The 21055-nt window shown below is 34.3% G+C and overlaps 1 protein-coding gene across 1 annotated transcript; it reads left to right on the top strand.

Moving 5' to 3' along the window:
• The first annotated feature begins 4778 nt into the window (after nt 1–4778).
• Nucleotides 4779–20007, top strand: LOC105344234 (DNA ligase 1). The gene is made up of 15 exons (XM_066068139.1): nt 4779–4803; nt 4938–4998; nt 5209–5314; nt 5637–5689; nt 11017–11451; nt 11673–11765; nt 14952–15065; nt 15301–15438; nt 15803–15849; nt 15980–15995; nt 16330–17883; nt 18032–18125; nt 18501–18545; nt 18694–18730; nt 19673–20007. The coding sequence occupies exons 2-15, from the start codon at nt 4954–4956 to the stop codon at nt 19914–19916; spliced, it is 3021 nt and encodes a 1006-aa protein (XP_065924211.1). The 5' UTR covers nt 4779–4803; nt 4938–4953; the 3' UTR covers nt 19917–20007.
• Nucleotides 20008–21055: the final 1048 nt, after the last annotated feature.

Here is a 21055-nt window from a genome sequence, read left to right as displayed (position 1 = left end):
TGTGTTTTTCTACAATACTAGGTAAAAAGATGTTCAATATGCTGTAAAAGAAATTTGATTGTAATCTGAAAGAACTTGACTGTGACAGAGCATATTTCTGCTTTTCTAGGGTTCGGTCTTCTAAAATATGAAATTAACCATGCATTTAGCACATCAGTACTTTATAAGAGGAATTACAATTCAAGACAAAGACTTACATATTGTCAATTTCCAGAGAATTTACTTTTTAGCTCACCTGAGCTGAAAGCTCAAGTGAGCTATTCTGATCACATTTTGTCTGTCGTCCGTCTGTCTGTAAACTTTTCACATTTTCAACATCTTCTCAAGAACAACTGGGCCAATTTCAACCAAACTTGGCACAAAGCATCCTTAGCTTAAGGGGATTCAAAGTTGTGAAAATTAAGGACCACGCCCTTTTGCAAAGGGAGATAATTAGGAATTTATGAAAAATTTTGAGAATTTTTCAAAAATCTTCTTCTCATGAACCATAAGACCAGGAAAGCTGAAACTTGTGTGGAAGCATCCTCAGGCAGTGTAGATACAAAATTGTGAAATTCATGACCCCCGGGGGTAGGGTGGGGCCACAATGGGGGGTCGAAGTTTAACATATGAATATATAGAGTATATATTTAAAAATCTTCTTCTCAGAAACTAATCAGCCTGGAAAGCTGAAACTTGTTTGAAAGCATTATCAGGTAGTGTAAATTCAAAGTTGTGAAAATCATGGCCCCCGTATATATTATGTATAATTGTACATTATTCAGATAGTTTGTATTATGACTCCATTAAGCTGATTTTATCATACCTCATGTTTCTCAGGTGAGCGATGTGGCCCATGGGCCTCTTGTTTGGTTTTTACCAGTGCTGGAATACCTGCATTGAAGTTAATAACATTTGCTTACACTACCCAATGAAAATTCAAGTTATAGCATAATTGATGCAGCAAATATAATAAAGCACCACTAGACAAATTATTAACTGAGAGAGTTCTCTAAAATACTGGCTTTTTTTCTTTTATGTGTACAAAACACCAAGGGTTATACCATGATGGAGACTAAATTCTGAATATGTTTTATGATATTAATACATCAACATATACTTATATTTGAGTACTACAGACTTGTGCCAGTGTGATTTAGATGCAATAATGTAACCTTCCACAATTTTTTATTAATCACCAGGTAACCCCCCCCCCCCCCCTCCAACTTCAACCCACTCCACTGCTCTCAAACAAGTGAGCTGATTTATTACAGAGTATATGTTCTATCCCTGTTCAAGAGAGATTTCTGTTGATTTGATCCAAACAGCTATTAAATTTACATATATACAGAAAAATTACATGAATTCTGAACGTATTGCTTGTCCCCTTTTTTTCATTGCATGTTAAATTATTTTGGTAGGACTGTCCCCTTTTTAAAATGATATTATGCGCCTGATATTAAAAGTAATTTATTCAAAGTAAACATGAAATTAATTGAAGGGTTAAAGGGGCATGGTCACGATTTTGGTCAAATTTTATTTTTCTGTTTTTATTATTTACAATGCTTTATGAATGCATTTCAAATAATCAAATGAAATTTGGGTGCCCGTCGATGGGTTTTAAGCAAAGTACAGGGCTCACAATTCTTCGTCATGTAAACAAGGCTCGTGCCCTGTTTTTGTTTACATAGGTTCAATATACCTAAATCTTTTCCAAGATGATTTGTCTATATTCGTATTATTTTTAACAATGAATAAACAGTTCCTAAGGCCAGCATTTTTTTATTTTTAGGTTTACAAACCCGCCGCTGGGTTTTCAGAGTTTTTAGAAAAAAAATAAAATTACAAAAAAGATCTTTTTTTTCTCCCCGACAGCAAATTTTTCCTAGTAGGAAAAGTGTATCGTCATTGTTATCACAGAGGCATGAAATCTGCTCTTTTTGTGTCATGATAGCCTAAAAATTTCTTACGCATCTTTTTCTCGTGCTACATTCTTCAGAGAAGCTTCTACAAACACTCTGCTGTAAGTTTCATACTTTGAAGTTTTACCGACAGTGTTGACCAGTGGCTAGACGAGATAGTCACACCTCACTGAACCTGGCTTCGATAGTTACCTGTGTAGCTGTTTTCAAGTACATCACTGTAAAATGAGTTCCTTTCTTTTTGTGTTGAATTGGCATACACGTATTCATTGGCCTTTTTGAAAATTTATTTTACAGAGAGAGAGAGAGAGAGAGAGATGTATTAGATATATTATAAATTTCTGCAGTAACTATCTCATGAACACATTTTAAAGTGACTTGCCTAGTGAATTAAAAAAAAATATCATATTATTGTTTGTGCATTTTCCGTTATTTTCAATTAAAATTTACCATTACACAATTAATTGCATAGTTGTACTTTGTACATGGAAATTCAACAGGATAAAATACATGCACACATATAGTTGCAGTGATTTTATAGAGTCTGTTCACATTCACAATGTTATGTTTGAGTTTTCTCACATATAAACACCCAAACCAATTTGGAAATAAAATGTGAGAGATCAATGAAGTTGAATATTTTTTAACTGCAGAAAACATGAAAGTAATAAATATTTTGTGTATTAATAATTATATACTAGTACATGTATCAAACAGGAGAAAACATTATGACTTTAAAATAAAATTTAGGGTTTTTTTTTAAATGAAATGTTGACATGTCCGACAATAGTCTGACTAGTAACTTTGAATCTTGGGCTAGTAACTTTGTGGCCAAATTTTGTAATTGCACACCCCTGACATTGCTATATGTACATGTAATATCAAAGCTGTATGTCTAATATTCTATTGTACTATTTCAGTGATATGTTACACAGATGATATACTTTTCACATGCTACACTTGATGCAGTTACACACCACTATCATGAAGTTGTCATTCATTATATTATTAGAGTAAAGATGATGTCATCAAAGGTTTTTTTTTCTCCTACAGAACTTTACAATTTTGTGGTTCGTAAACCTAAAAATAAAAAAATTGTAGGTCAAAAGAGGTTTTTATTTTTTTTTTTATTTCCTCCTCCTACGGAACTTTATCATTTTGTTGTTTGTAAACCTAAAAATAAAAAAATGCTGGCCTAAGGATTAACACATTCATTTTAGGTCTAAAACTGGAATTTTCACTTCATCATTGAAAATGTAAACAAAAGCTTTGTTTACATAGCGAGGAATTGTAAGCTCTGTAACTCGCTTACAACTCAACAAATGACACCCAAATTTTGGTTGCCTATTAAAAATGCCTTACTGAAGCATTATAAACATTAAAATCGAAAAAATAATTTTTGACCAAAATTGTGACCATGCCCCTTTAATTCAAGAATAATATCACGTGAAGCGCAACGCCCTTCTCATAGGCGCTGTATTCTAAAAAAAATATATCAAAATATGCACAATCATGGTTTAAATTTGCATTCAATTCTTTAATTTCGTTGAATATAGAAGTGAAATTTTACAAATTTAATATCGCCTTATAAGTCTAGTTCGACCTTTTTATTTCACAGTACAGTAAAACACGCGTAGAGTAAACACGCTTATGATGAATTGACGTTTATAATGAAGTGATTTGAATTCCTTGTGGGTTTAAAACATATTGCGAAGCTAGCGGATAAAATGAATTATGATTATAACGAAGTGAAATCGTCTGTCCCTGGCCCTTTGTTATAATTAAGCATGATTTACTGTAACTTGAAATTACACGTTAACGATTAATAAAAAAAAAAGTTCCAAACAAAAATATTTGTATAACAGATTTAGCATGAATCTTTTCTACAACCGATGTTAAAATTTTGAGGATGTTACGATTAATTTTAATAACACAGCGTTAGACTGATACCCCACACTCTATATTTGTTATGCTATCTTCAGAAGCATTCAACTAATTAATAGTGATTTTGTGCTGAATATTTCAGATCTGAATTAAAATATGTATATAGGTATTATCATGTGACTAGTATATCAAACTGCGAATTTTTGTCCCTTGCAACGCCAAATTTTCATATACTCAGTGCACATGCATCTATGGCATTATACTTTGGATCAACCCTCGTATGAATTCAGTCACCATCCAACAATGTTATTAAAACATTCACATCGATATTTCAAAACCTTTCTTATGAAATACTGATCCACGATTCGAGAGCCAATCTATTAAACTGAAAGGTTGAAATAGAAGCTTTCCGTGTAATAAATTTACATTGTCAGAAAAAGGAAGAGGGGAATGCTGGAGTTCTGCGCGGATCTAGAAGGGGTCAGGAGGACCAGATCCCACTGCAAAATTCAAATTTCTTAAATTTAAATTATAAATACCAAAGATATGCCTCTGCAACCCCCCCCCCCCAACCCCCCCACCCCCGACAAATTCAAATACCCCCCCCCCCCCGAAAAAAAATTATGGATCCGCGCATGAAATTTATATTTAAAGGAGATCCAGATATGCAAAAAGTGGTATCTGTTCATATTATTCCAATATTTTGATTTATACACATCGACACTGCGGTAATTACCCCTTAAAGGGAAGAGGGCAAATTCTTTCCGGAAATTCAAACAACATTTTGGGGTTTTAACTTTACGTATCTCCCGCCATTTTTTAACCAATGTTTTGAGAAAGATACGTGGAAGCCTCCGAAGATATTTTTATCAGTGTGTGTTTGGTGTTTAAGACGTAACGTATTTAAATAAGTAAGTTTGTTCTCAAAAATTTGATTATTTTCAGTTAATATATCTACCAGGTTCTTTTTATTTTCATTTTTATCGGGCGAGGAAATTCGGTCGAATAAAACAATTTCGTATGTCACTTTTATTAACGTATTGTCTCCATGATTCATTGATTGTCAAAGTTTCAGTGTCATGTCAGGCATACACTAATGATTTTTAAGTTATCTTACATATGCTTTCCTCTATTTGCTTATTATTATTACAGGTCAGGGTTCGATGAAATGGAGAACAGGCAGCGGAATCATGAAAGAAAAGCTAGACAAAAGGTTTGGTCCTATTTTATTTTCGTATACATTTTATTCCTATGTGTAGAGGAGTATCAAAATATCTAGACAGATGTCTTTTTACCAAACTGCCTACATCTAGAACAGAATTATTCAAACAAATGTTAAATGGGCATATTTAATTATTCTTTCATTCATGTAAGATAGAAATGTTCCCACTTTTAATTTTGATATCTGATTTTTTCCTGATAGACCTTGACAGCAAATGAAGATGAAGAGGACTTTTTATCACTTCAACGGAATTACAAAATTCCAAAAGTCTCAGCAGAAGAAAGAGAATGCAGACAGATGTTGAAGGGTATAAAATAGTTTCAAGAAAACTCAATTTCTAAAAAAAAACATATACCGGTACATGAATTTGATCAAACAAAATATTACCATATACATGTAGCCGCTTTATTTTTATTTGCAATATTCTTTCCTTTTATGAACCCAGTAGTTTACAAACAAGTAAAACCTTTATGTTTTATTATGCATATGGTATAATCTTATTTGTGTATGTTCAAATACCTGTAGACATGGTAAATGTCAGTGACAATTTTATAGATTTTGTGGTTTTTGACAGTTCATGAGATGATTTTTTTTATGAAGTAACATTATTTTATTTGTGTCTATAACAGATAGTGGATTTGATACAAAAGGGATGACAAAAGAGGAAATGTTTGAAATTGTGGTGAGTGTAAATCAAATATGTTCTTCATATTTTTAACAGAGTCTTAACCCTTTGTGTGCGGCGACCCAACATATTGGGTATGGAATAGCCGACCTTACCGTGCGGCAACCCAACATGTTGGGTTTGAGAAAGAAATCAGCACTTAGTTACTTTAGCCTAAAATAAAATAAAAACGGTCGAGTGTTTTTCTTGTGAATCAATAAATTTAAAGACAATAAATTATTTCTGTTTAAAAGATGAAAAATATAAGCCTATTTTTAAAAGAATATAGCTTAAAAGACGAATTTAAATTCGACATCTAATTTTGGAAATGGGGAAATTCCGCGCCATTACTAATCTCTAAAACAATCGGTCAATCTAAAACTGTAACAAAGAAAACAAAATTAATAACATATATAATCAAGAAAAAAACTATAATTTTGATAGAAAAGTAAAAGATTACTTAAGTTAATGTATAAAAAAGAAAGAAGAAGAGGAAATTTGGAGACTTTCTTAACATTGACCTTAACCTTGCGTATTTCTTCCGGTTAAAAGTTGCAGGTTGTTTTTGTTCATTCGTGATATTTTCTCTAAAAATGATTACACCAATGTGATTAATTGTTTTTCGGACTGTGTGTACATTTGATTGTTTCATCCTTGCTGTAAGTACGACATATGCCTTCATGGTAATTATATAAACACGTTCGAAAACGCACGAGATATCTCCAAACAGAAAACGCGAGTTATTTACATGTTATCAGTGTTTCAAAATAAAAGTTAAACCACAATCCTTTCATCAGCTGTTCATCGTTTGTCCTTATTATTTGTACTCTTTTTCAGTGAAAAGTTATTATTCATGAAAATATTATTTAAACCTAGTATGAACACAGCAAAAATCATGGAAAATGTAGCTATAATGAATGTTGCAATGCATACGTCAACAACAGCACTCGGGTGCCAAAAGTATGTCAATTTTTTTCCTTTTCATTATATATTTCATTGAAAGCCAACACTCTTCAAAGAATCATTAAAAAGTAACCCCTTGACCGATTTTGAAAAGACCCGGATTGATTAATTCAGAATTTCTTTAGCTTTTTTGCATCATATTTAAAAAATTTTTCCAATCTTTTGTTTCTGAGATTTGGAGTTACATGTAATAATCCAAAGGCTTGCATATTGCAAAAGATACAATGTATATAGTAGAGCTCTTAAAAAATATCTTTGTGTTGTGTTTGAAATATCAAATTTTACAAATGAGTCATCAAAAAAATATTTCAATGAATGTCAAAATTTGCGAATTCAATCTACTTTAATCAATATAAATTTCTGGCAAAAAATAACAACAGAACACTTTTTTAAAATAAGTCTTGTTTTCCATGAAATATAGAGGGAAAAAAAAAAATTGACATACTTTTGACACGCAAGTGTACATGTAAATACTTATCTTCTGAGTGTACTAAGCAGAAGATAATTTAATGGCAACAGCAAGGAGTATTGATTTTGAAGCATTTTTGAATGAGTTTGCAGCAGAGGACTGTAATTTTGAATTTGACGATTTTGATTTGTGAGTAGATCTACTGAAAACTTAGAAAATTTTATAGATTCAGACAACTGGGTGGCAGGAGAGGGGGAGCCCCTATCCCTTGACTAGGAAAAAACTCCTGGCTTAATACAAGCAATTAACAACAAAGGTTCACCTCAAGAATATTTAAATCATTTTTCAATTACAGTGTTTTTGAATTTCTTGCACAACAGACATATCTGTATGCACAGCAATTCTTGAGCTCTGCTCAATTGACAACATGTAGTAGGTTTCACAAACAGTATGAAACAAATTCCTCAGATATGAAGTAATTCATATCACTTCTCATGCTGGTGGGACTTCTGCATCAACTAGACATCATGAAGTACTGGAAAACAGACCTGCTGACTGCAACACCCTTTTTTCCAAGTGTCATGTCAAGGGACAGGTGTTTGTCTTTGATGGCTGTTTTATCATCTCAATGACAACTCCGATTATGTGCCACATGGGGAAGATGGCTATGATTCTCTCTTTAAACTGGGTCCATTGTATCAAAAGATTTTGGAGGGGTAAAGAAAATGTAATGCATGTAAAAAGTCTGATGATATAGAACTTTATTTATTATGATACCAACCTGAAATGGAATTTAGGGGGTTTTAGAATCACCTTGTCTGTCTGTATATTTGTCAGAGGACATGATTTGTGCAGACCACTTCGATATTCTGTCCCAAGTTTCTACTACCACTATTTTTTGCTTAATATTTAGATAATCAAACAAATATGTTTGTGCCCTTCTGGTAGATAGAGATGGATACAATATGTAAGATTTACCCATTATAAATCCTTGTAAGAAACATCAAATGTTGTGGAGCACGTATATGTAGCTACGTGGTCAAAAGTATTGTATCAGTAACCGAATGGTCATTAGTTCAAAACCCTTTGGTCAAACTTGACCTGAGGATGCATCATGTCCCTAATCCGAGTTATTGATCAAGTCATGGTCACATCACAATCAAAATTCAATTTCACAGAGTGTGTTAGTCCGTTTCTTTAAGATATATACTTTAAAAATGGTCAATTAAAAGAATTTGTTTACTGAAATAAATACTGATTCTGTGAATATATTTCTGTTAACTTGATTCTTTCAAGGTTCGACATTGCATGTGTATCAGCCCCATCAAAATTTATGCATAGATAAAGCCATGGTCCCTTGGAGAGGAAATCTACATTTCCGAGTGTACAGTCCAGATAATTGAGCCAGACAAATATGGGTTTAAAGCTTACATACTTTGTGATGCAGAAAATGGGTATTGTTTGAAAATGAAGTTGCACACAGGGAAATCTTCAGACCCCCCCCCCAGTGACAAAGGTGAAACTTACGACTTGGTTATGTCACTTTTATGAAACCACTATGCTTTTGGACACATTCTATACTGTGACAATTACATGTATTATTCAAGTCCACAACTATTCATGGATCTATGGTGTCTCGTAATGGGTGCTACTAGCTGGCACAGTCCGTTCTTATTGACGTGGGATACCCTAAGAGGTTTCCAAACTATTTTCAGATAGTCATTGCAGCATTCTACTTTCCTATTTTGCATTTGCTATAAACATTTATTTTGTGCTCTGTTGATCTGAAATGTTTTCAACATAAACCAAACTTTACCAAAAATATAGTTTATTGATAAGTAGTTTTAAAATGCATGAATTGTAATCACTTTCCAACCATGCATGTGGAAAGTAGAATGTATTTATTAGGACTCTTGAATTAAATTGATCTTTGCTTGCAGTGAAAACTTAAATGGTGGAAAAAAGTATTTTTTCACATTTTGACCCTCATCATTTTAAATACTTATGTCCTTTACAAGGAAAATTGTGAAGAAATCATAGGCTTTTTCAAAGAAAACTGATCGATAAGCTCCTGAGCAACTCTGGTGGTAATATTTAATGTGTGGTAAAAAAGGAGGAATGAGCATATAAATACAATTAAAATCTATGGTTGGACAAGGAATCGAACCTGGGACCCCTGCAACTCTAGTCAGGAGCCTACCATTGAGCTATCAATGCCAGTATCCACTCTCATATCATATAGCCCCAACTACTACATTCCTCTCTCCTTAAATAGTCTTCGACCCCGAAGACGCAACACAAGTTCACCTTGTCAAGACTTAAATTTATATTGCCTGAACAAGGAAGGTCACAACATCATCTGTAGTAGGAAAGGAGGAATAAGCATATAAATACAATGAAAATCTATGGCTTGACCTGGCAACATGTGTTTGACTTCAGGTTGTGTTCAAGTTAAATATGTTTTAATAGCATCAAATAATGGAGTATAAACAAATAATCATTAAGTATAAGGATGTAACGATGACATAGGTATGCCATTTCATAATAAACAAAACCAGTTTTCCTACAAACGCATTAAAATGCATACAAATAATATAATAATAAATTTAGCTACATTTATATGATATAGCTTTATCATACATGTTTGGCCATTTAATCAGGTGCCAAAAGATGGGCTTTGGTCAAAAAGAAATACTGTAGATTCCTTTTTTTACGCGAGTACTTAATTCCGCGATTCAACGATTTACCATCAAATCGCGAATGCCGAAATCTTATCTTAGATTCATGTTGTTTACATGTGTTCCAAAATAAAAGCGAGATTCTAAAATTCGCGAGATGGGCTTCTCGCGATTTTACGCGGATATAAATTCCTCGCGTTTAATTAGGAATTTACAGTATTTAAAATGAAAAGTAACCTTTAATTATCTAAAAGCGTGTTAACAAAATAATTAACAGGCTCCTTGCCTCTTGGTTCCCACCATAATAAAAACATAAAATATAATAGAGTTTCACACAAAAGTAGCAGGCAGACCAGCAACTGGCAAGTCATGGAGTCAGGCATAGTGGTCCCACTTTTTAAGAAAAATTGTTGTGACCAAGACTGTCTGCAGACTGTTTTGTATATGCAGCAACGCGTGCAGATGAGTGGAAGGAAGAAAAAGGCCAGGAATTAGGCAGACGTACTTTATATGAATGTAGCCAATGCAATGTGGCATCGTGCATAGAGCCATGTTTTGCGATATACCACACCAAGCAAGACTATGTTCTAGCTTATAAGAGGCCATTAGGCCAGCCCACTGAGAGCTGGTGAACTCACGTCACTATTTAACTGTCCACATTTTATCGGAATTTATAATTTATTGACATTAATTGACATTTGATATTCATTCATTTAATGCATGCATTGAAATGAATTTTTTGAATTGATTTCTGATAATTTTGCCAGCAAATCTTTTTATTTTCTTGATTTAATTTCTCAAAAGTACTTGTATTAATTTTTTTTTCATTTAATTATGGGAAGTTTGATGTTATCCCCATAATAAAACATTGAATATCAAAAAATCTTCATTTTACTTAATTTTTGTTGCCATGGTTACCGAAAAAATGGGCATAAATGTAAAAATCCATCTTGATTAATTTGTGTCAGAGAGAGCTGATATTAAACAGTATCTGTGACAAATTTCAACAGCGTAAGCTGACAATTACTAAAATTACTTCATGTTAAATATGATATGCTACTAAATTTGCTGATGTTCTTAAACAACTCAGTACTGGGACATAAGTTGCCGTAAAACAAGTCAGCACACAAAGGGTTAAATGAAACAACACAGAGTCTAGAATGCCACAACAGAACGGTAAAGGGGTGGGGTGCTGTTGGCATACTTGTATATACTAAAAGCGTTAACCCTGTCATGAATGAGCTTTTCAATTTTGTTATTTTGAGTGCATTCTCAATATTCACAATGTATTTCAGCAAGCAATAAGACTCTCTAAGGAAGACGCACCAGGGAGAGGCACAAAAAACCCATATGATATGGACACACAGATAGATCACAATTCTCAGGCAGAGTCAGGTTATCCAGAAAACAACCAATCAGGACACACATCACAGGAATTTGGCCAATCAGGAGAAAGAGAGGAGACTGTTGCAGCAGCATTAAGCCAATCAGATGCAGAGAGTATTGCTGTGGAAAATGAGGAAGAAGATGAAGAGGATCTTTTCAAAGAACAGAGGGGAAGACGGAGGTCAGCAGGAAGAATAAGTTTTCGACTGTCACCTCCAGATGTGGAAGAGGAATTGCTGGAAGATGTTCATGCTAAGACTGATAAAAAAGAGAGCACTATAAAGGAGGAGAGATCTAGAAAATTGTCAGAGGCATTCAAAGATTCTGATAGCATATTTGGCAAGGTATTACTTTCAAATTGTTTCAGTACTTTTTTTTGTTTTTGAGTTTCAAGCATTGAAAGATATACCAGTAAATGTGTTTGCTTGGTTTTGACCCCACAATTTTGAACCAATTTGTTAATGAACATCCTAAACTTCTTTAATATTACAAATGTTTATTATTTTTCACTTGTATTTGAACAGTTTATCCATTGTCTCATATTATTTTTTTCATTTTGATAAAGGTAGTAAAGACATGCAAAAAAGCAGCTGCATTTTTGTCACCTGGGAGAAAGACAACTGAAAGTCCTGTCATCATTCCAGATTCCCCAGAACATGTGAGCTACTGGGATTTAATGGCATTTGTTTTTCAGCATCACATCAAGCATTATCTATATGATATTGAAACAGCACCTTGTATGTCCTTCCAAAACCACTTATCTGAATTTAAAATTCCTGGACTTCACTGGTTCAGACACTACCCATAGCCTGATAGAGTTCTTTTAGCCAAAGAATGTGCAGTTACAATTCCCAAATTCTGTGAATGGTCAAGTTCAACAAAAAATAAGGTTAAACCCATGAATAAGGCAGTTTCCAGATTAAGGTCAAAGCAGATCTTTAAATAAAATTATAATTTCTCTCTCCTTGGACTCAGCTAGCTTAAATAAAGAGTATTTTGTAGGTATAAATTTTATAAAGCCAAAAGTTGTCCTTTCCTTAAATTGTAGCAGTTGGTAAGGCTACTGGTAATCGCAGTATACAAAATATCAAGGCATATTTTGGGTTGCTATTTTTGTTGGTAGTTTACTATCAGAGATGTACATGTATCTTTCACTTTAGTTCAAAATTTAACTTTTATTAGCTCACCTGAGCTGAAAGCTCAAGTGAGCTATTCTGATCACATTTTGTCTGTCGTCCGTCTGTCCGTCCGTCCGTCCGTAAACTTTTCACATTTTCAACATCTTCTCAAGAACTGCTAGGCCAATTTCAACCAAACTTGGCACAAATCATCCTTAGGCAAAGGGGATTCAAAGTTGTGAACATTAAGGGTCACACCCGTTTTCAAGGGGAGATAATTAGAAATTAATGAAAAATTTCGAGAAATTTTCAAAAATCTTCTTCTCAAGAACCAGAAAGCCAGGAAAGCTGAAACTTGTGTGGAAGCATCCTCAGGTAGTGTAGATTCAAAGTTGTGAAATTCATGACCTCCGGGGGTAGGGTGGGGCCACAATGGGGGGTCGAAGTTTTACATAGGAATATATAGAGTAAATCTTTAAAAATCTTCTTCTCAGAAACTAAACAGCCAGGAAAGCTGAAACTTGTGTGGAATCATCCTCAGGTAGTGTAGATTCAAAGTTGTGAAAATCATGACCCCCGGGGGTAGGGTGGGGCGACAATGGGGGGTCAAAGTTTTACATAGGAATATATAGAGTAAATCTTTAAAAATCTTCTTCTCAGAAACTAAACAGCCAGGAAAGCTGAAACTTGTGTGGAAGCATCCTCAGGTAGTGTAGATTCAAAGTTGTGAAAATCATGACCCCCGGGGGTAGGGTGGGGCCACAATGGGTGGTCGAAGTTTTACATAGATATATATTGTAAATCTTTAAAAATCTTCTTCTCAGAAACTAATCAGCCAGGAAAGCTGAAACTTGTGTGGAAGCATCCTCAGTTAGTGTAGAATCAAAGTTGTGAAAATCATGACCCCTGGGGTTAGGTTGGGGCCACAATGGGGGGTCAAAGTTTTACATAGGAATATATAGAGTAAATCTTTAAAAATCTTCTTCTCAGAAACTAATCAGCCAGGAAAGCTGAAACTTTTGTGGAAGCATCCTCAGGTAGTGTAGAATCTAAGTTGTGAAAATCATGACCCCCAGGGTTAGGTTGGGGCCACAATGGGGGGTCGAAGTTTTACATAGGAATATATAGAGTAAATCTTTAAAAATCTTCTTCTCAGAAACTAAACAGCCAGGAAAGCTGAAACTTGTGTGGAAGCATCCTCAGTTAGTGTAGATTCAAAGTTGTGAAAATCATGACCCCCAGGGTTAGGTTGGGGCCACAGTGGGGGGTCGAAGTTTTACATAGGAATATATAGAGTAAATCTTTAAAAATCTTCTTCTCAGAAACTAATCAGCCAGGAAAGCTGAAACTTGTGTGGAAGCATCCTCAGGTAGTGTAGATTCAAAGTTGTGAAAATCATGATCCCTAGGGGTAGGGTGAGGCCACATTGGGGGGGGGGTGTTAAAATTTTACATAGGAATATATAGAGTAAATCTTTAAAAATCTTCTTCTCAGAAACTAATCAGCCAGGAAAGCTGAAACTTGTGGGAAGTATCTTCAGGTAGTGTAGATTCAAAGTTGTGAAAATCATGACCCCTGGGGGTAGGGTGAGGCCACATGGGGGGGGGGGGGGTGTTAAAGTTTTACATAGGAATAAAGAGTAAATCTTTAAAAATCTTCTTCTCAGAAACTAATCAGCAAGATGATTCTTTATAATTGTTAAGACTTTGGCTCCAGGACAATTCTTCGGCCTCACAAGAAGGTTCAGAGTTTGATGTAGCGAAATATCCCATATATAAACAATTGTAAAGGATCTTTTTGAGAACTGCAATACTCAACATGTGATATGACTATAAAATTGAAGCAGGCAGCTATTTTTTCAGTAGAATCTTTTTGTATTACTGTTTTGGGTTATTGCCCTTGATTTATTGATTCTTGATTATTTTAATTAATGCATCCACTGTTAACCAATTATTGTGATGATTATTTTTATACAATAATAAATATTCAATGTATATAAGTTGTTTTGCATAAGTAGTTTTGGGTTAGGCTGGATTAGTTTGTTTATTTTTGATTTCCAATTTTTAGATACTATGAATTATTTTAGGCCGGCACATATATAGGGACAGTGTCTATTGCTTTGTACCGAGTGACTGTTTGGGGTTAAACTTGAACAGGTACGGAGAGGTTGAGGGTGTTAACATCCCTGGTCTATCTAATCTTAGTGTTTTTCTAACCAACGATACAGGAATGTGTGGTCATTTCTGCCCTGTATCGCATTAATACAAGTGTGCGGTCATACCTGCTTGTATTGGTGGTGATTGCGGCGCCTGCGTTAGGTTGAGCTGTTGGCGCAAGTGTGCGGTCATCCCTGCTTGCGTTAACGTTGGTACCTGTTGAGTTGCGTAGGTGTGCGGTCATCCCTGCCTGCGTAACGTTGAGTCCCTATATATGTGCAGGAGCGGTGATTAAAGTCTGCTCTTGTAAATATTGGCAGCAATCAGGGCTATCCGAGTTCCAAGGGGGAAAAATGGATTTTATTTATACAGGATCTACATGTATTAATGTACATTGTCCAGATTGTATTATGACTCCATTTAGCTGACTTTATCATACCTGTTGTTCCTCAGGTGAGCGATGTGGCCCATGGGCCTCTTGTTTTATCTTACTTATGTGTCTCAGCATCTAATAATACAAAAATTCTGGGTTTTCTTTTGGAAGATGTACATTTACATTGAATATTGTAGGAAGTTCAAAATAATCCTAAACAAGAATCAAAAGTGAAGAAGACATCTCATAAAAGAAACATTATTGAGAGCAGCGATGATGAAGACCCGGACTTTGTCCCAGAAAAACCAAAGGTACAAGGTCATACCATGAGAAAAATAAAGTGATTTTTAGAAATGTTTAACATGAAAATTGTATGATACATGTATATTTTTCATTAAAACGACTTTCTTTAAAATTAAATTCTGTAACTTTTTCATTGTGCACGTTGTACCAATTATGGGAGAAAATTTTTGTTGTTGAAAAAGTTGAATTTACACTGATTTCATAATGTGCACAATTAAATTTGGTTTAATTTTCAATGCGCAGAATACCCCTACCTTCAAAAGAATGAAACTGATGACCAGCACCAAAACCAGGGAAGATAAGATGGACACTGAATGCCCAAAGGATGAAGGTCCAAGGTCATTGTCTCGGGCCGAGATTGAGCTGCAGTATTTCAGAGAGGTATTTTACATCAACTTTTATATAATTTGTAGTAAACACAAATGTATCAACATTTTATTTTGTCCTTTCAAGATTACTGTAGTTTTCTAATTACATTGTATATGCAAGGAAGCAATATCTACCAGGAACATGATTTTACTAAAAGTCTCATTTGGGATTCTAAAATCTTGCTGTAATTTTTCTGACATTTGTTAACTGTTTAAAATTTTCTATGATGATAAATATTCAGCATTCACAGTTTTATATTATATTCTCTGCAATGAGCTAGCGAATTCAGTACTCCCATTAATAAGGAATCTACAGTATTTCAAAAGAAGGTTTGAAATAGTGCAATTTCACAAAATCTTTCTTCTGCAATTTTTAGGACCTCGAAGATAAAAAGAAATGCCAGTCATTTGATGCAGATAACAGGTAACCTATGTAGATTTTCTCTATTATGACTGAAAATATGAAGCAACTTGAATATTGTACCTCTAACAAATTTGTGTCTGAATTTTTATATTAAAGGCATGTTTTTTCTTCTTTTTATGAATATTTATAGAAAAGCCAAAAGTTGGGTAAGTTAACACTAAAAACTTCTCTTTAATTTTTATATTAAAGTCAACGGCTAACTTATCTAAATGAGTCATATATGAAGAATCACAATGAGACACTAATTTCACAAAAAATGTTAAAAAATTCAAATTGATAAATGTGAGCTAATATAAAAAAAATTGTCTTTTAACATCAATTAGTCATCTTCCATTGACCCAATATAATCAATTTTAGGACGATGCTGTAAAATATGTAGTTTGATTAGTGGTGTATGTTTTACAAGAAGTTGAAATATGTAATGTTATTGTGAATATTTTCATTATTGAGAATGTGTGATACACTTTCTATGTTTTACAGAATGGCAGACGTAAAACCCAGACCTGTCTATTTGCACCAGACATTGCACAGGTAGAAGGCTACACCAAAGTGATCCTGCAAGCCTTTGAGATTTACTACAGAAAGCTCTATCTACTGCAGTCCAAGTCGAGGAGGTTTGTGAAGACAGGAGAACCAGTCAAGCCAGGGCGGCACATGGACAATACGATCGACGTGAAGCGACGAGGAGACAGAGATAAGGCCGTAGCCGGTTCTGTCGATGATGAAGATCTTCATGCAGAGGATGATAGACACAGTCAGCATTCTTCCATCCATGAAAATAATGTGGATTTCATAGATGAGGGAGCCAGAGAGATGAAACCAGAACCAGAAAAGAAAGTACCGGTAACAGTACAAAGACCTCTTAGACTGACGAAATCAAGGAGAAAGGTTAATAATAAAGTGCAGGAAGCTGAGAAGGAAACGTTGATTAATAATGAAAAGGAGGAGGATGACGATGAGATGGTGGAGGTGTCTGATAAAAGTAGCCAGGTGGAAGATGTGGATGTGGAGTTGGCGGAATACTTTGTGGGGCAAGATAAAGAAAATCATTCAGCGGTTGAGCATAGGGAAACACCTGAAGAACAATTCATTCTAAACAGATATTCTCCTGATATATTAATGGATGAAGACACTTTCCTGAAACTTGAGAAGAAACCTGCCCCTAAACACCATGGAAAAAAAGAAAAACAGTTAGAGTTCAACATGAAAGCACTTAGAAATAAGGCCAATAAAAAAGACATCATTGAAACTGATCTATTTGAAAGAAACCCAATTAAAATACCTTCTTCAAAGACCAAATTCAGAAGACATCCCAGTAACATCAGCACTGCCAGTTCAGATTCAACATCAAGAATGGAGGAGGACTTTATCCAAGAATTAGCTAAAAAAGACAGAGTGTTGAAGATGATGAGGTCAAAACCTGCAGGAAATGAGGATATATTGTTCAATCCGCATGGAGATGTGTATGCTACGCAAATGTGTGCAATGGAAGAAAAGCATTCTAAAGAATTTGAGGGCAATGAGGAAATTCCAAATACGCAAATGACCGAGAATTATTTTGATATGGAAGTGGAAGAGGGTAAAACTAAAGAAGAAAAGAAATCAGTTGATGGTTCAAAGTGTATTGAAGAGTTAGAAAATTCTATTGATTTTGCTTCTGGTAAGATCAATTCTGTTGATGAGGTCGTAATAGACGACTCTGATAAGGAAGTAAACTTCAATACAAAGCGCAAATTGAAAGAAAACAGCCCAAACCAACAAACAACAAGCATAAATAACCAAGAAGGAGAGGTCAAACTCAACATTAAGAGAAGATATGGTCTGGGCAAAGCTAGGAAAATCCAGAATATAGTTCCAAAGGACGGTGCCATAGATTTCATGTCCACTGATTTCGAGGACCAAAAAGACGTCAAAACCGAGTCGGATGATGATTGGCTTTCAGCCAGGAATTGGAAAAAGGAAAAGCAGACTGTAAAGACATACTCCAAAAGAAAGAAAGCAGCTGCAGATAATACCAGCCCACCTCCAGCGCAGGTACTCACTGCACTTTTTTTCATGTTTTAAATGTGGAAATTTTTTCGCATAGATATACCAACATCCAATTTAACATATAACCATAGAAACATTCTTGTGTTTGATTTTCAATTACTGGCTTCAAACAATCTTTTTTAATAATTCTCAGGTGTCTGAAAAGGTACCTTGTCCGATGTGTTACCAAACGTTTGATGCCGAACATATAGAAACGCATGCAGCAGAGTGCCAGGGAGAAATTGAGGGTAAGGAACATATTAAGATTCACTAGCCTTACTCATGCATAATTTCATTTTTTATGAAATTTACTTAATTTAAAATTTGTATTAATATATTTCAATAAAAGTGGAATCTTGACCATAATTGTGTATAATTTCAGGATATACATGTAATTTTTAGCAAGAAATGATCATTAAATATTTAAGAAAGGACATCCACAATTAAATGAATACATGTATATTCACAGTAAAAATAAATTCATGTATTGATTAATTAAAAACAATCATACTAAAACCTCTGCATTATTGGCATTTATTACCTATAAAAACCATTGACTTTAATCCCATTTTTACACGGATGAGTATAAAGTACATGTAAAATGACCTGATAAACTTTTGTAGATGCTGATGGAGGGAATGAGACTCCAGAGGAGGAAAATATCCAAGGTACTGGTACCTTAAAAACATGTTTATTCTTATGCAACATAATGTACATGTACATACTTTATATATAAAAATTTACTGGTAATGTTGATTGATTTAGTTTGTCTTTCTCCTGCATTTCTTAAACTCGGTTTATTTTATTGTCTTTCAGAACCTTCATCACCATCACCTGTGAAGCCTGTGAAAAGGTATAAACTGTTATTTATTACTATCATACTAGATTTGCAAGATGAAGATCTTAATGTCCTTAAATGTTTAAGGCTACGGATGCATACTAAATACTCTAAAATGTAAATGTAGCTTTGATGCTGTTAACTTTTTATTTTGAAAGAATTTGCATTGCATTTCCAAAGGAAAAATCCGGTTATTAAAATGGTGAAAATGGCGGGCGGGCGGGCGGCTGCCAAAAAGGTACCCTCATTGTACGGATAACTCCTCCTACAGTTTTCAAGATAGGAAGTTGTTCTTTTGCATATCAATTGTACATATATCAGAGGTGTGCATATTGCTAGGATTTTGATTTCGGATAATTTATGAAAAAAATACCAGCTTTTGAACTTAGTCATTTTTTGGCAAAATATTGCATACAGGGTACCCTCATTGTACGGATAACTCCTCCTACAGTTTTCAAGATAGGAAGTTGTTCTTTTGCAGATCAATTGTACATATATCAGAGGTGTGCATATTGCTAGGATTTTGATTTCGGATAATTTATGAAAAAAATACCAGCTTTTGAACTTAGTCATTTTTTGGCAAAATATTGCATATAGGGTACCCACATTGTACGGATAACTCCTCCTACAGTTTTCAAGATAGGAAGTTGTTCTTTTGCAGATCAATTGTACATATATCAGAGGTGTGCATATTGCCAGAATTTTGATTTCCGATAATTTATGAAAAAAATACCAGCTTTTGAACTTAGTCATTTTTTGGCAAAATATTGCATATAGGGTACTCCATTTCACTGGATATGGGTTGACATGGATTATGGATACAGTTCACATAAAAGAAAACCCGGTTTGCTGTCACATTGACAGCTTTTCACTTGTTGAAAAATATTACTAAAAAGAGCCAAGAGTCATGATATTGGAGTCTTTGATCTAGCTGTATATTTTCTCTTTTGTCTTCAGGTCTGTAAAGCTTTGTATATTATGTGAGAAGCCGTTGCCTCGTGGATATGAACAGTTTGCCCACCCTCATTGTTTGGAGGAAGCCACCCAGGCCCAGCACATGGCTGACAAAGGTTTACAGAATACAGAGGAAGAATTCGAGCCTCCGCGCAAAACTAGGTTAAGGGGGAGGTCTCAAAATTCAAAATCTGCCACCAGTCAGAACCCTGAAAGATCGGAAATGTTTGTGTTGGATGATGATTGACAGAGCTGTTTTAATGTTACAGTGTATGAAATATCATTGTTATGATTGATTTCTTGTTGATATTTTGTATAAAAATTAAATCAAATTAGAATTTCTTTGTATTTTATTCAGAATATGAACAAAAAGTAAATGCAAATGAATGGTACTTATCTCAAATCAACAGAGGGCAAAGAATAGAGAAATATATGCAAGGCATTCAAGGAGATAATTTGAATATGTAATAAAAAAAAATATTTTGATGTAAAAAGAAAAAATAAGATAATCTTTATTCTAGTGAATAAAACTATAAATTAAGTGCATTGACCATCAAGGGTAAAGGCAAACTAAAATGATGAATGTTAATTTATGGAGCATTTATGTTAATAAAAACAAAAAACTGAGGAATGTTTTTAAAGCATGAAGAAAAGGGTATGAATAAACATTTGACTACTATTAGTATCCCATAGCTAAAATGGGTTTTGTGAGAAGGGATTTTAACTTATCCCAATGAAGGTACTTTGGAAATGTTGTTTATCACACTATAATAATTTCGGCTATATTGACCATAACATCGGCCTGGGTAGCTCAGTGTTAGAGCTCCTGACTAGAGTTGTAGGGGTCCTGGGTTCAATTCTCTTTCCTGCCATGTTTATTCTTAAGGTGGCTCTCTATACCATGATTTAGTTTCTCAAACCAGCAGAAAACAACTGGTAATGAAATATAGCATGGTGCATAAGAAGGAGTACAGGAGTCAAATTGGCAAAAAGTACATGTATAAGCAATTCTGGAGGTGGGGGGGTTAGGACCTCAGGTGGATTTAAACTCGGTATCTGTGGTTCCCAAGCCCAATACTTTATCATTGAGCAATGATGTTATTCAATCGAATTAATCCATATAAATAATTTCACAGAACAATTAATTCACCAGCTTATGACAATTGTGCCATATGTCATAAATATGAAGTATAGCTTTGATGTATTGAGCTACCTTCAGCTCATTCCTCCTATACAGTACTATCAGTTAGCCAAATAATAAGTATTTTAAACTGGTCGATTTTAATATAGTAGAATAAGAAGAAAAATAGTTGTGGTATTCATGGTATTTGTCCATTGTTGCCCAAAGGGTATTTTATTTCCATCGGGTTCGAGAAACAGATAATT

Source organism: Magallana gigas, chromosome 8 (genome assembly GCF_963853765.1).
Source record: "Magallana gigas chromosome 8, xbMagGiga1.1, whole genome shotgun sequence".
Taxonomy (NCBI): Eukaryota; Metazoa; Mollusca; class Bivalvia; order Ostreida; family Ostreidae; genus Magallana; species Magallana gigas.
Note: the sequence above shows the minus strand (reverse complement) of the source record. Positions and strands in the feature narration are given on the sequence as shown.

Excerpts from the sequence above, each read along its gene's own strand:
- LOC105344234 (XM_066068139.1), top strand. The coding sequence starts at position 4,954 with ATGGAGAACAGGCAGCGGAATCATGAAAGAAAAGCTAGACAAAAG. Across the intron at positions 18,546-18,693 it reads AGAGGAGGAAAATATCCAAG|AACCTTCATCACCATCACCT; the intron begins GTACTGGTACCT and ends ATTGTCTTTCAG. Across the intron at positions 18,731-19,672 it reads CCTGTGAAGCCTGTGAAAAG|GTCTGTAAAGCTTTGTATAT; the intron begins GTATAAACTGTT and ends TTTTGTCTTCAG.